This window comes from Podarcis filfolensis (genome assembly GCF_964270895.1).
Source record: "Podarcis filfolensis genome assembly, chromosome: 3".
Lineage (NCBI taxonomy): Eukaryota > Metazoa > Chordata > Lepidosauria > Squamata > Lacertidae > Podarcis > Podarcis filfolensis.
This window is the reverse complement of record NC_139606.1, coordinates 3,046,594-3,062,011: the sequence shown is the minus strand read 5'-3', so window position 1 is coordinate 3,062,011 and position 15,418 is coordinate 3,046,594. Positions and strand designations below refer to the sequence as shown.

General features: G+C 40.3%; 1 protein-coding gene across 8 annotated transcripts in view; it reads left to right on the top strand.

Moving 5' to 3' along the window:
• EHBP1 (EH domain binding protein 1) overlaps positions 1-15,418 on the top strand; it is a 270,384-nt gene that overhangs the window by 207,286 nt on the left and 47,680 nt on the right. For all 8 annotated transcript variants that reach the window (XM_083606415.1, XM_083606411.1, XM_083606416.1 and 5 more), the window contains 4 exons: positions 3,786-3,913; positions 6,845-6,983; positions 7,150-7,256; positions 9,973-10,096. In XM_083606415.1, coding sequence (XP_083462541.1) covers positions 3,786-3,913; positions 6,845-6,983; positions 7,150-7,256; positions 9,973-10,096 — 498 coding nt within the window. The remainder of the gene's footprint in view (positions 1-3,785; positions 3,914-6,844; positions 6,984-7,149; positions 7,257-9,972; positions 10,097-15,418) is intronic.

Here is a 15,418-nt window from a genome sequence, read left to right as displayed (position 1 = left end):
TTTTGCTATCAACCAGAACTTGGGTACTTTATTCTTATGGATTATTTATTGTACAAAGCCTAGTAGTTAGTGTCTTGTGTTTTCCTGGTTTCTCCAAGCATTCAGGAAATACATCTTCGAGCCCACAAGCACTTCCTGGTTTCTGTGTTTTCTGGTTTCCATTTTCTTTATGTGGGAATCAAGATAATTTGGTTTGGTTGCAGGACCTGTTTGTAACAATACGTATCACTTCAGGACAGACAAAAAGGGGTTCAGGACAGACAAAAGACTTCTGCACATAGCATAGTGTATGGAATTTGTTCTCACAACAAGCAGTGATGACCACCAACTTAGATGGCTTTAAAGGTGGATTGGGCAAATTCATGGAGGAGAAGACTATCAATGATTGCTTTTTGCAACCTCCACTGCAGAGTGCTTATAGCTGGGTCATTAATCTTGTTGCATGCCACCTCCAGTCTCCAAGCAGTGCATGACTCCCTGGGGTTCCATGTTTCCTTTTTGAAATGAGGCACAGAAGAAACAGTCTTGTCTTTAGGATTTATGGTTTATTTACACATATAGACAATCTGAGCCCACAGGTAATGGAGGGGTTCACAGCATTATCACCTCAAGAGGGTCCCTTAGCTTCAACCTTGGATTCAGATTGGCATCAGTCATTGTGCTATGCCTGCTGCTTTGTGTATTGGTCACATACCTTGAATTCTACTAACATTGCTTCTTACTCACTACTCTAAGGTCTTTATCTCTCAAGGGAGGGGTCCCATCCATTTGCCATCCCATACTGGATCCCTTTGATCTTCTGTTTCTTAATGGCCTATCATCCCAGGCAGTCACCACATCACAAGAGACTAGCTTGGCTTAGTTAGCTGTTACATTTGCTAATTCCAGGAGATTAGAAATGTCTAGCACACAGTTTAATACATATGGGTATGGCACCCAGTTTTAACACTCCATACCTTATTTAAATTTGAGTTGCTGGAAGCCAGAGGAAGGCAGAGTAGTCTTGTGTTCAGATCCTGTTTGCAAGCTCACAATAAGCATCTGGTTGGCAAATGTGCTGGAGCATGGGGGCCACAATTCGCTACACACCGCTTGTGCCTTGGAGAGGTGCTGCTAAGGTAGCAAAAACAGCACGGGAGGCGGCAGTTAAGAGATACTGGTCTCTGTAGTCACAGCAGGTACCGTGATTCTCCAACACTTTGACTTCATCCCCGAAGGCGCATTCCATTGTCTCTCAAGATAGACGGATGCCAACAACAATTCACTAAATAGTGATTTACTAATAGCAGCAGCAGCAGCAAACAATTATCTAATCAGGTGTTGCCTCATTCAAACACCTGCTGAAAATGTACCATAGCCAGCTTCCTAAAACTATAAAGAAAAGATTAGGTTGGCCCCTGCCAAGGGTAGGGTCCCAAGCGGTTGCAAAAATGGTGCCTCTCCACTCTGAGCTGGAGTGGCTAGGAATCGCTCCTTTGTTGCTATGGGTAAGGTGTGTGGGTTCCTCTGGCAAGGGGGTAAGAGAAGGGGGGGCTAAGTATGTCTTTGTACTTCATCATACACAGAGACCACCATCAGACCATATAGGGCATGGATAGGCAAACTAAGGCCCGGGGGCCGGATCCGGCCCAATCACCTTCTAAATCCAGCGCATGAACAGTCCAGGAATCAGCGTGTTTTTACATGTGTAGAATGTGTCCTTTTATTTAAAATGCATCTCTGGGTTATTTGTGGGGCATAGGAATTTGTTCATTTCCCCCCCCCCCAAAAAAAATATAGTCCGGCCCCCCACAAGGTCTGAGGGACAGTGGACCGGCCCCCTGCTGAAAAAGTTTGCTGACCCCTGGTGTAGGGCATGTGTGGAGAACCTTTTACCCTCCAGATGTTCTTGAACTACAACTTCCACCATCACTGGCCATTGACCATGCTTACTGATGGGAGTTAGAATCCAACAACATCTGGAGGGCCCAAGGTACGCTTTGCACCTTAAATTGGAACTGGAAAACTATATTCTTTTCGCTACCCTACCAGCATTCTTGCAGCTTTTTGCCCTAGATGGAATTTCTGAACCATCTTCAAGGACAGTCCCATATAGAGTACATCACAATACAGTGGTACCTCTGGATACACACACACCTCTGGTTGCGTATCCTTCGGGTTACACATGCGGCAAACCCAGAAGTATTTTTCCGGGTTTCGCCGCATGTGCAGAAGCGCTCTATGCGCCGCACGCATGCGCAGAAGTGGCACCTCCGGTTGTGAATTCCTCGGGATCCAACCGGAGCTCCGGAACGGATCCCGTGCGCAACTGGAGGTACCACTGTAGTCTAGCTTTGAGGCTACCAGGCTATCCCTATTCAGAAATGGCCATATAGAGCACACTAATGAAAATGTTCCTAGCTATTCAGGCCACCTGCTGTATTGCTGTTTTATGCTATCTTTGTTGTTTTTGGTGTGGTTTTAATATTGTTGTACACCACTTTGGAATTTTAAAAAACTCTGTGTTTTAAATACATACATACATACATACATACATACATACATACATACATAGCTTCACCTAGTTGTCCTTAAATTTAAAGCAGCAGCAGATCTAATTGTAGATCTTTGTTTCTTGTGTAGTTTGGTCCAAAGTAACCAATTCTTAGCTTATCTGTAATATATATAAGAAAAATTGTGCTATCATTTTTCATGTACTTGTCAGTGGATAAATAAATATGTAGCTGTGTATCTCGAAGGCAATGGTATAAATCCTGGATCAGCCATAAGTATTGACCAAGATTTGGTCTTGCTGCCTTAATTCCCCAAATGTTAAGTTGAAATAGAGACACATATTGTGCAATGCTTTAATGATATAGGAATAGCAAAGCACTTTGCATATGGGAAGTACGACATAAAGGATGAATATGAATGATAAAATATATCTGCTTTCTTATACTCAGACTTCTAGGACTGAACATAAAACTTACTCGTTTGATATTTGACATGTGTATAGCAATTCACCGTGGTTATAATTCCTCCACCGTGGCAAGATTTAGACAGTAGTGCAGTTATAATGTTGCAAGTGGATTACTGTTTGTGATAGCAGTCCAGGTGAGGTCAAAGGTTCTCAAGGTAATAACTAGAACAGGGGTGGTTAATACCTGGCCAGGACCAGATTCCACTGCCACCCTCCACAAAAAAACAATTTCACACACACACACACACACACACACACACACACACAAGACCTCACCAATTTTGGTAGTGATGACAAAAATAAAAATAAAATAGGCATAGATAGTGAACTACAAGTCATCTCAAAAATGAGTAGCTTCCCCAAAGTTTGTTTTGTTTTCCAATTTATGCAGCTGTACAGCTTAGTGAGAGTCTGGGGTGAGGCAGGCAAACTGTGTTTAAGCAAGATGTAATTAAAACAACTTAACATCTGGTTATGTTTGTTTAACTCATTCATTACTTCCAACCCTTAAAAAGGAAACCTGCTTATAAAAAAGCTCAATTGAAATCAATTTGACCACTACATTATGGGCCACCCTGTAAAAAGTATAGTTTAAATAACTGTATGGCAAGGACATGGGGAAGAGAGTCATCAAGAATCACATTTGTAGCCTAGAGTCAAATTATTGTATTCCATTTCCAAATCAGTTGCACTTTAAGGGTTATAAACAGCAATCCAAATGTAATCTCTTAAATGGATACATTGTTATAATGACTCCACATCTAAATACTCCTCTTTGTCTCCGTCTGTGTGTGTGTGCGTTATATTGTGGTGTTTGCATATTTAGCTGAACAGAGCAGCAAGTTGGTGGATTGGAAGCTGAAGAAGCTCCTGGAAGCTCAGCCACAGGTGGCAAATTCACTTTCCAGTGCTGCTCAGAAAGCAGTCATTGATAGCCCAGAGCAAGAGTTTAAGGTAAGTTTTGACTAAGCTACTGTCTTAGTACTTGAGGCTTCTGGATTCTGATTTGTGCTGTTAATGGTTATGTCTGTACAGATGTATGAGAAGATATACATTTTAACACTTGCCTTTTGTTTTAACAGTGTGTGTCCTCTTATGGGTGGTGCTTGGTTGTACAACAAGTGATTGCTCACTTGGGCCACTGTACCACAATCTAGTTAGGCATTCTTTATTTCAACTAGTCATTTTAAATTTATGTAAGTGTAGGAAGTAAAGTACATTACATGATTCGGACTGAAGTCAATTCTCTCATTTACATAGATGTGAACAGGGCCTTCCTTTAATCTCTTTTAACTAGTGTGTTTTTTTGGTCGGTATGACATACCACCACCTCCTTTTCCCCTGCCACCATCTTGTGGCTGCCACTTGCCCACCCCCATTCACTTGCTCCCCCCCCCCCGCACCTTTGCCACTTCCGCCTCCTCCTCCTCCATCACTGCTGCTTCCATGGCTGCAGGCACAGGCTGATTGGGTACGACCCAAGGTGCCTGCCGGTGATCGTCAGGCACCTTCTCTGAAGCTGCTTTGTCATTCGTAAGGGTTGTGCCAAAGCAACTGTGGGAGGCTGTGCCACTGGAAGCAGCAGCAATGGAGGAGGGGAAAGCAGCAAAAGTGCAGGGAGGGGCGATCGGGGTCGGGGAAGCAGTGGTGGGAGTGGTGGGGGGTCATGGGGCGTACCGGCACCTATTTTTCTTGTTTAAAAATGCTGCTTTTAACGATTAACTGTTGGGTTTTGCTATATTGAAATCAAACTATTATATAAACCCACACACGTTTCTTAAACATTTGTGCCACGCAGTGTAGGTAGTGCAGTGCATTTTGGGTTGGGTTGCTTATTTTGTACCTAGACATAACTAGGTAGATACAATATATGTAGAGGTGCATCTTACTGTCTTCATTAGGTCACAACTGTTACTAGTAAGTGAAAAGATTTTTATGCCTATGGGGCAGTTCCACTTATGTATAACTTTTCACCCACCTGCAGACTGTGGGTGTATACACTGCTGACTGAAAGGATTTCCTCCCCAGATACAGAGATGCTTTGAAGTCCCAAAACAATGACTTTCATTGCTTTTTCCTTTACACTGTCGGTTCCGATAAATTGGTGATGAAAGTGTGTGGCAGCAGCAGAGGACTTTCAGTCTCTATCTTTGAACAAAGGGAAGCTTGGATCAAGTCTGATTTTTTGCGTTCAATTTAGCTTTCTGCAGTGGATTTAATGCAAAATGAAGCTGGCCTCAGAATAATACAATGGATTGAAAAGGCTAACTGAATTAGTGGGCTTAGAGGAATACATTTGTAAAGTGGCAGAAGTCCCCAGTCATAAAAAGGCTTCTTAAAATGGGATTTGCTGGCTAATCGCACTGATATTTTAGCATGTTGCCAGGCCTAAAAAATTAGCCATGTTTGTTTATTTTGGTAAAGACCTGCGTTTTGACTGTCAGATGGCTATTGTATGAAGAGCTGGAAGAGATCCTTTTCTCAGAAAAGCAAAATCATAGCTGCTTGAATGTTGAAAAAGCAAATCTAGCATAAGTGATGCTTTATAGAAATAAGAGTTAACTCAACAAATGGCACACCAACCCCCTCTATTAGGTCAATTTGATTTAGTTAATGTGACAAAAATGGTATTGCATGCTCTAAATACACATTTTTTTTTATTAATTTGGTGTGCTTTATTTTCTTTGTTTAAGTTGCTGCAGCGAAAAGGGTAGCCAGGTCTAAACACTTTTCTAATATTGTAAGAAATAATACATGGTGTCCATCTGTTCTGTTAAAGCTTTCAGCAACGAGTTGGATTTGTGTTCTTAATAAAATGCAGTTTACACATTTATAAATGAGGCATTCTGTGTTTGTGGAAAAGGATAAACTGTTACCTTCCCTGGAGGATTCTGTATCCCAGGCCTCCTTGAGGCTAGAGAATAGGCCATTGGAGAACTCCCTCATTACCAATTGTCTCAATGCAGAGGAAGGGCAAAGTCTTGGTAGCTTTTGATAACCAGTTTCAGCATTCAGCAGGCTTAGCTATTAGTCATGCATCTTAGCCTTTCCCTATTTACTTTCAAAACACTTAATAAAAATAATAATAGATTAGGTATAAAATGAAATATTTGTTTGGTACACAGCACCTCGTATCTGCAGTTTCCACACACTGCTGTGGTTTAGTCTTCTGGGATATTTTGTGTTGATAGACCCATTTGAATTTGTTACCAACATTAACATAGGAAGCTCTGGGAAACGATAATTGTAGCTTCCTTAGCTGCAAAGGGCTTACTTACAAATCTGGATTCAGAAAGTTATAGCTGATGAAATGCAGTTCATTGGGGTAGTATTATAATCCTACCTTTTATCCTTCATCCAGCATTAGTGATTTATCTCAATGGGCATAAAATTAGAAATGAGTTCTTCTTGTCATACAAGTCTGTGGGTCCATTCAGGATGACAGAATTCTTTACCAGGGCAAGCAGTGTATGGAGAAGACTAGAGCCACTCTGCTATTTTAAGTGACAGGTGATGTTCAGGGGTATACACACTGCTGTGTAGTCCAGTGTACACCATGCTCAGGGAATCCAAATTGAGGAAGAGTGATCTTTGTTTAAACTCTGCTTTGTTCAAAGTTACATTTGATGCCGTTAACTGATTTTGGTGTCTAGCAGCAGAACCCTGGCTGAAGTTGCCATATTAATAACCCAAGGGGCTTGTTTTGCCAAAACCTCTTTTCTTGGGCTCAGCACTTTTTTCTGGTTCCTGATGTCATTTTTATCTAACACAAACAGTATTGTTCTCTCTCCACATATTCTCTTTTGTTGAAATATTTATTTTTCATTTGTAACTGCATATTTATAAACAAAAGAATTTGATGTACAGTTCTGGTTTTTCTGGCAGAATGAGACAGAAGAACATCGTGCTGAGCGATTACAAAAAGCAACAGAATGTTTTAGAAATCCTGTTGTGTTCAGCAAGGACTCCACAGTCAGAAAAACTCAGCTTCAGTCATTCAGTCAATATGTTGAAAACAGACCAGGTAGGCAAAAATGTTCTGAAAAGCTGTCCTCCCACCCCCAACCTTATGATTTAATAATATTTAACAATAAATATATTAAAAACCAGATAATGTAAGCCCACATTTCAATACACAAATATCAAGTATTATAATAATTTTACATGTCTTTCCTCTCTTTTTTTTCAAGAGATGAAAAGGCAGAGATCAATACAGGAAGATACAAAGAGAGGAAATGAGGAGAAGGCAGCGATAACTGAAACTCAGAGGAAGCCATCAGAAGATGAAGTGCTTAATGTATATTAATTTTTTTGTCTGGTTTCATGATTGCTGATAATTCTCAACTGTATGTGGAAATAGTGCCTTTATTTGTTAAAATGAGATGTTAGGTTTTCTTAGATGTCAATCTCCAGTGCATTCAAAGCAGAGTGAGAGGGGTGCGCTGTTGAATTAGTCTGCAGCGTGGTGATAATTGTCAGATTAAAAAAAAATGAATTTTTCAGAGTTCCACAGCTCCAGCTTCCTTGAGACATTTCCATCAGGGCACTTCCCATAAAGAGATTCCAGTATTGATCTACCGGGAGGATTTTAATTATTACAATAGCAGATACCGCAGAGCTGCAGTTAGAGGAAAAAGTCACATGAGACCTGCTAGAATTTCTCAGCCAACCCATTTTGTTGGCTTGGGTTAATGGGTGTTCAACCTTTCCATTATCCAGATCAGCCGTGAATTACTAGCTGAATGATGTTTGCATTAATATAATATATATGGTAATTTCTTCACTTAATTAACGGGGAGGTTCAGCTCAGTAGGGGTATGGGCTGATCATGTGTAAAATTGATTTGTGAGGGAAATATTTGATAGACCGCAGGGAGAAAGCTGCTTTTGATGGACAGCTGCGGGACAGAAACAGGAAGAAGAACAAGTTTTGACCTGAATATGTTTTATTTCTGTTTTTTTCCTCCTGCCACCCCTCCCCCTTTTGTTTTTGGTTTTGAGGATTGGTTGTTTTGTTTTTTGGTCTAGAGGTACCACATAATTTTTGCAACTCTTTTTTTATTGCTCTCCACCTTTTGTCTAAATAGTAGTTATTTTTGCTGAGGAGCTCAGTGCCATCTAGATAATGTGAAGTGTTTTAATTCTTATACTGAATGACCACCAATTTGCCAGCTGATAATTTTTTTATTTAAGAACAGTTGTGCTTTAATAAAGCTGAAGAGGTCTTGCTCAGCAAGTTCATAATATATATGCAAATTGTACATATGAACTCTGGGGAAGTTTTCATCCTGACACAGCATTCCTTTTAACCTTACAGTATTTTGTACAGTCCTGAGAGCTGTCATTGGCAAGGTTTTGTAATCTTTTCAATTAACTATGAAGAATAGTAGGCAGTTACCTTTCGTTATTGTTCCTCCACCCACATTACTTCTTCCCTTCCTATACTGGAGAGGCTACAGCAACCAGTTTGGGGGGAGGGGGATGAGAAAAGTAAAATAGCCTTTCTTTCACAGCTGCTTTTCTTCTTTCTGGTGATGGAGGACTGGGGTCCTATAAATTTGCATGTCTGCCCAGTCCTAAAAGAACTACACTGTGCATGGGTTCTGAGAGGTACCACCTTGTGAGCTTTCACTTTTATCACAATTTTCAAAAAATAACTTTGTGTATTGATTCATTTAGCTACTGTTTGAGGAGAAAATAATTTATTGTGGCTGGCTGTCGCATCCAGCAACTAGTAGAGACATGATAAGTAAATAGCATATTTTAACCCTTCCTAAAAATGTAGTTTCTATATGTACATTCCTTTGCAAAAGACAATTGGATTCCCAAAATGAGCTTTTCAGCGCTAACCTGCTCTCAGTGAGTTTTAATTAACATCCTCAAAGAGGCTCATTGGTGATTCCAAAGTACATGTACCTTACTTTTGTATTGCCAAAACAGAGCTTCAGTTTCAGCATATGATGACTTAACTGCCTTATTTTCTTAAACACTGTTTTAGATATAAATTGCATCCCAGTTGGAACTGAGAGTAATCTTATCTATAGCCTAGTCAGAACCACCATTGGTAGTTTTCATTTGTAGCGTTAAAACAATCTTTATAGCTGATAAGTTCAGAACATTTGAGAGATCTGCTGTTTTCTGTCATGGCTTTCAGGATAGCATTAATAACCGGTAATACATCTTCTTCATATTTCTTTCTTTCTTGGACAAGCTCTGTTACACTTATCATATGAAAGATTTGGAAATTTTAAAATGATGTCACTATAATGTTGGGATGAATGAACCCAACTAGACTACAGGCTTTTTCTCTTTTTGCAGTATGGTGGTGGCACCTGAGCATTTATTCAATCATTTTTGTTTCCATTTGTCAGGTTCTCAACAGCATTAATTAGCAATGCTTTTACCAGACTACCAATGTATAGCAATTCAAGCAATTTCTGCGGGGGAAACCGGAAGACATTTTACTGTTATTTTTGTAGAATAGCACCATTAAAATTTGCACAAGAGATAGATACACAAAGAAAAGAATGGCATTCATGGTTGTTGGGGTTTTTTGTTTGTTTCAAATCCCAAATCTTTATATATTTAGCTGTAGATTCCCTGGCTAAAAAAAATGGCTGTGTAGGATGAAATAAAATTTGAGGAGTATTTCCCCCCCCCCCACTGTAGTCGAAAAAGCAGCTTTATAGGTTAGACCTATGGTGTATTAAACACTTTGATTCTTTTCTGAGATAATTTATAATAATCTATAGCAGCACAGGTTTAAAAGAAAAATTGTATAGAAATTCAAAAGTTAGCAAAGAGATTTCAAACTTTAAAACTAACTTTCAGTAAGTGATTTTAACGGGACGCACCTCATAATGAAATTTGGCAGATGGTTGAGATTTATGAATTGTGTTTCCTGGTTTGGTAGTAAGCATGATATTTAGGTAAGTGCCTTACTAAGTGTTTCTGGAAAGGAAAAATGCAACTTAACAAGTGATGTCTTTTCTTGTTGTTTGTTCTCTTTAACAGAAAGGGTTCAAAGACACCAGTCAGTATGTTGTAGGAGAATTGGCAGCACTAGAGAATGAGCAAAAGCAAATTGACACCCGTGCCGCGCTGGTGGAGAAGCGCCTTCGCTATCTCATGGACACAGGTACGGTGCCCAATTACACTGTAAACAGTTTTGGCAAATTGAGCGTTCACAAACTCTTATAGAGTTTTGGAAGTGTGAATCTTTGAAGCTTGAATGTTCAGCAAAACTGCCTTGAAAATAAAAAGGCTGCGATTTGCAGCCACCTCTCTGGGCCCTGGTGATAAGAGTGCCTTCATGGGAAGTGATAACTTGCCCTGATACCGTGTGAGCCAGCACTATTGAACAGTGTGCTCATCCATGCAGAGTTGGAATACACATCTGTGCCTCATTGATATGCCACTGCTAAAAAAGAGAGAGGGAGAGAGAGAGTAAGATCTTCACTGTTCTACTGATTCAGTGTGGGGAGGAGGGGGGAGATTTGGCCAGTTAAAGCCTTGTACCACATGAAACAGAGCACAGTATAGGGGGAAGGCTCCACTGTCTAGATCACTGAAATTTGAGAATACTATCTGGTTACTGACGCGCCACAATTATTATTTTTTCAGGATGGCAGGTTGGGATTTTTCTTTAAGTGTATAATGCTTTGCGTTGCTGCTGCAGTCAAAAAGGATTAAAGCATATAGTTGGGATTTTATGAACTGTGTTGTTGTGATGAGATCCAACCCACTATATATCAGATGGGTTTTTAAATACTGGTTGTTGCCATGAATTGTGGTGGGGAGGAAGGAAGGAGATTCACTAGTATCATATGCTTTGAAACAAAGAATGGTCTGATATGGAAAAAAATAAATAATGCTCAGTGGAAGGAAATGTATTTGTCTCACAGCACGTGCGACTGTACAGCTAATATCACCCCAGGCTAATGTTAGTGCCGTCTTACAAGTCTGACTTTACACTGGAACGCCATACATTCCCTTAGCTAACAAAAAATGTAGTGAACTAAAAATTTAGTTAACTATAGTTAACTAAATATCCAGGCAGATGCTGTTATTAATTTACATTGTGTTAAGGTTCAAGGCATTGTGTCAAGTATACTAAATCAACAATGATAATCAGATTAAAAGACAGTATATGCCCTCATATATATGCATTTTTGGTTTTCTGTTCATTACCTAGCCAACTCCTGTTTGTACTTTAAAAAAAAAATGAAAGTGATAAATATATCCAAGTATGAAATAAATTTAGAAGAAATTTTGTTTCAATATATCTAAGTCTAGAAAATGTATTATCTGTTTTTCTGGTAATAGCCATAATGATATGCATTTGATTTTTTTCTAGTATTCTTTTTTATCTTTTTGTTGTTATTGGAGAGTAAATTATATTTACTTGCTAACAAAAAAAAATGAGACAAATGATAGTATTAGTGGGAAAACCACCTCTCATTGTATCTATTATCAGAAGAGTAGATAATATTTTTTCAGACTTCGATATATTGCAAAAAGTTTCTTCTAAATTTATTTCACATTCATACCATGTATGGAAGATATATTTTTCACTTTTATATATATTTTAAAAAATAACAAACATGAGTTGGCTAGGTATTGACTAGAAAACCAAAAATGCATCTATGTGAGGGCATAGGCTGTCTTTTCATATCACAATAGTATTTGATTTTATATACTTCACATAGTGCCTGGAACATTTACACAGCATATAAAGGGAATGTTTCCGATTATTGCCATACACAGAGCAATCCACACCTCTTCCACTTAGATATGATGCAAATGGCAGTACTATAAGAAATGTTGGTTAACACTAACTTGATTTGATACTTAGCAAACTTTCTTAAATACTTCAGTAATATATGTATTGTATAGCCAGCTTGGTAAATGCTTGGAAATATTTTCTTACTCCAGTTAAAATGTTTGTTAAAGCTCTTTGCCTGCAGTTAAGACCTCCATATTTAAGATAAATATTCTGAGGGCTTTTTTTATATTATTATTATTCTTTGAGTTTTTCAAAATGTGATCAGTCCAGATAAAGTGAGAGGATTTCAAAGACCACCTCCCTTTGCTGCCAATATCCTATTTGTCTTCATGTCAGAATCCCTACAGCACTACCAATGGTACTGCAGAAAGGTAAATCGCATTTCCATGCGCTCTGGCTTCCGTCATGGACCTCCGTGCGCCGTAGCGATTTAGTCATGCTGGCCGCATCGTGACACTTGGAGGGTCTGTGGTCGCCTGCCCTGCTTCAGGGTAAACAAAGCTGGTGGCGTTTTCCCATTCCTCTTGTTAGTTCCTCCACTCTTTTGAGTTTCCTTCTTTCTCGTTAGATCTTCATTGGTGTGGGGAATCCTAGGCAATTTTTTTTCTCCTTCTGCTACTCCAAAATGAGACATTCCTCAAATTTAATTAAATGGCTGTTCTGGCCAGTTATTTATTTCACAAAAGATTCACCTTGTTCCTCCCACAGTTCAAAAAGACAAAAATACCCAACTTCATATGATGCGATTATAAAACGCCAGCTTCTTATAAATACATTTTCTATGTTTGTGGAGTAATTTCTTGGCTAGCAATGTAAAGAGGAGGCCCGGGACCAGATTTAGGCCCCATCTGCACTTTAAACCAATAACTTGCTGCTTTAAACAGCATGGCTTCCACGAAGAATCCCGGGAACTGCAGTTTGATAAGGGTGCTGAGAGTTGCTGAGAAAGGCCTCACAAAGCTACAATTCCCAGAGTTCCCTGGGAAGAGGGGCTGACTGTTAAACCACTTTGAGAATTATAACTCTGTAAGGGGGGGAATAGGTTGCCTCCTAACAACTCTCAGCACCCCTAACAAACTACATTTTCTTTGGGGGAAAGTGGCGTGATGCTGCTTTCAGCATATGGTACAGACGGGACCTAAGACAAGCGCTACAATCCAGGGGCTCTTTAGGTGTGTTTCATCCGCATATACCCACTGAGTTGAAGATAATGGAAAAGCTAGGTCATGCAAGAATTCAGTGTGGGTGTAAATGCCCTTACAGACTTTTGATCAAACCTCACAAGACATCTGAAATTCCTGCACTGAAATTTCAAGCTTTCTTTAACATAATATTTTCCTTACAATCAAGTTGACTAATAATGTTTGAAAATACAGTACCCTAGTTCAGCAAGTCTGGTTTGTGTTCCATGCCTTTTAACGATGCCCATTGACTCCAAAGACCTTTTGCTTCTGAAATTGATCCATAAGGGAAGCTCTCCATGTAATAGAAGATTATTATGGAGTTGTCCCCACTAGGATGGGCTTTCAGTCTTGCATCTCCACACCTATCCAAAACACAACATCACAATAATCTGTAATGTCAATTGATTATCAGGTGGATTTGAGTTAAGCAATAACACTTTTCTGAAAGGTGTTAAAAATAGAAATAATTAAAATTACATGTGAGTGATCTGCCTTTGAATTTTGATCATGTTCATTTGTGAGGTGTAACTTGTGTAACTGGTTGAACATATTTATATTTTCATCGTAATAATTCTTTCCATTTGCTTCTTCCCTTTCCCCACATGTGACTCAGAAAGGGTCATTCATTTTGTTAAACTTTAAAATTGGAACGTCTTAAGAATAAGAAGGAAAAGGTCCTTCAGGGACAATAATAGTGTAATGTGCAGTCATAGTTTGTATAGCTGCCATTTTTTAATCAGTGTAATTGGCAGAATAATCACCTAAAATTGTTGATTAATTAATACAGGTGAAATTTAATTGATGAGAGGTAATTAATCTGTGAGGCTGAAACTATTTAAGGCATTGTGTTACTCTGATTTGTTTCTCCAAGCAAGAATGGAAAAAAAAAAGAGTTTCCTTTTAACCATGTCTTCTAGCTAAATGCAGGCAGCAACCATTTTGCATAGGGGTTCTGTTTCTGCCCCACCGGGCTTTGATGGAGTGGATATAAGCCTGGTCTGCCCCTATCCCCCCTGTTCCAAAAATCCCTCTTTCTGTTCCAAAAGGACCTGTGTGTCAGCAGTCAGGTGCCAATTGGACATGAGCAACATGGTTGCTGCCTGTAGTATTAAATTATGAACTGGCTTACGGCCTCTTCCACACACTTCAAAAGCTAACTATTTTGAGGTTTCTGTGATATGCATATTTATTTGAAGTGATTAATCAGTTGGCTAAAAAATGATTACCGTATTTTTTGCCCTATAGGACGCACCGGCCCATAGGACGCACCTAGTTTTTTTTGGGGGGGGGGAAATAAAGGGGGGAATTATTTGGCCCCCCCCCAGGCGTGAGGCTGGGGCGGGGGATGCCCGCGCTGCGCCTCGCAGCTGTCCCCCGAGCTTGTGGGGCTGGCGCTGGGGAGAAGCATGCTTCTCCCCAGCGCCAGCCTCCTAACCAGGTCGGGGAACAGCGGGAAGGCGTGCTGCGCCTCCCCGCTGTCCCCCAAGCTTGTGGGCTGCAGGCTGCTGGCTGCAAGCCTTGCGAGCCCGCGGGAACTCCGGCTGCAAGGCTTGCGGACAGACTATTTTATTTATTTATTATTATTAAAGTTTTATCCTTCCTTTCCCCCCAAAGGAGCCCAGGGAGGCAAACAATTGAGTAGTAAAACTAAGATGATTACATATACACTATGATAAGTTACCATTTAGTGAAAGATCATCTCCTTTAGGGACATGATGTTAGAAAGTACTGTGGTGTGTGTATGCTTGCGGGTAAGGATTTAAATGTATGGTAAGGATGCTGAAAATGTAATAAAGAACCACTACTATAAAAGCAGGTGGTGGGCCAAATTGTTATCTGCCTCTCCTCCCAAGACAACCCAGCCGTCAAAATCCCTTGCTCAGTGCTTCCCAAGCACTCAAGTCCAGCTGGTTGTTGAGCCCTAGGAAACAGGGGGAGCCCCTAAATGGGGTTCTTCGCCTCAGGCAGCAAATCTGAGCGCCACTCTCATCACTGCCAGTCATGCCAGGGTTTTGCTCCTGCTGCTACCCTGACACCATTGCCCTCATTGCTCTCAGGCTGCAGTTGCCGTGGCAGAGCCAGTGGTAGCAGGGAGGCAGGGGCCTTGATCTGGGGGGGGGGGGATGTGGAGCATTTTGCCTATAGCAGCAAAACATCTCCGGCCAGCCCTGCTAGGAAACCACGGTGCAAATGGGCATTGGGTTCAAGCCTGCTTTCTGCAGGGATTGGCTGAGCAATTGAGTTTGAGGAAGTGGTTTGCATTGGAAGCACTGCTAAAATGGAGGGCAAAAGCTTCGTTTTCGCCCTTCATACTTTTGGCTCAAGGTGCGCTGACACTGCCCATATGGTGTCTGGCTTTCAAGTAGGTGGACGTGGTTTGGGGGAAATGGTCGCAAGGCTAAATTGGGACCCTTGCTTGTAGAACTGTTTCTTACTTATTCCAGACAAATTGAAACCTGTTTTGATTGGAATAAAATAGGATTAGGATAAA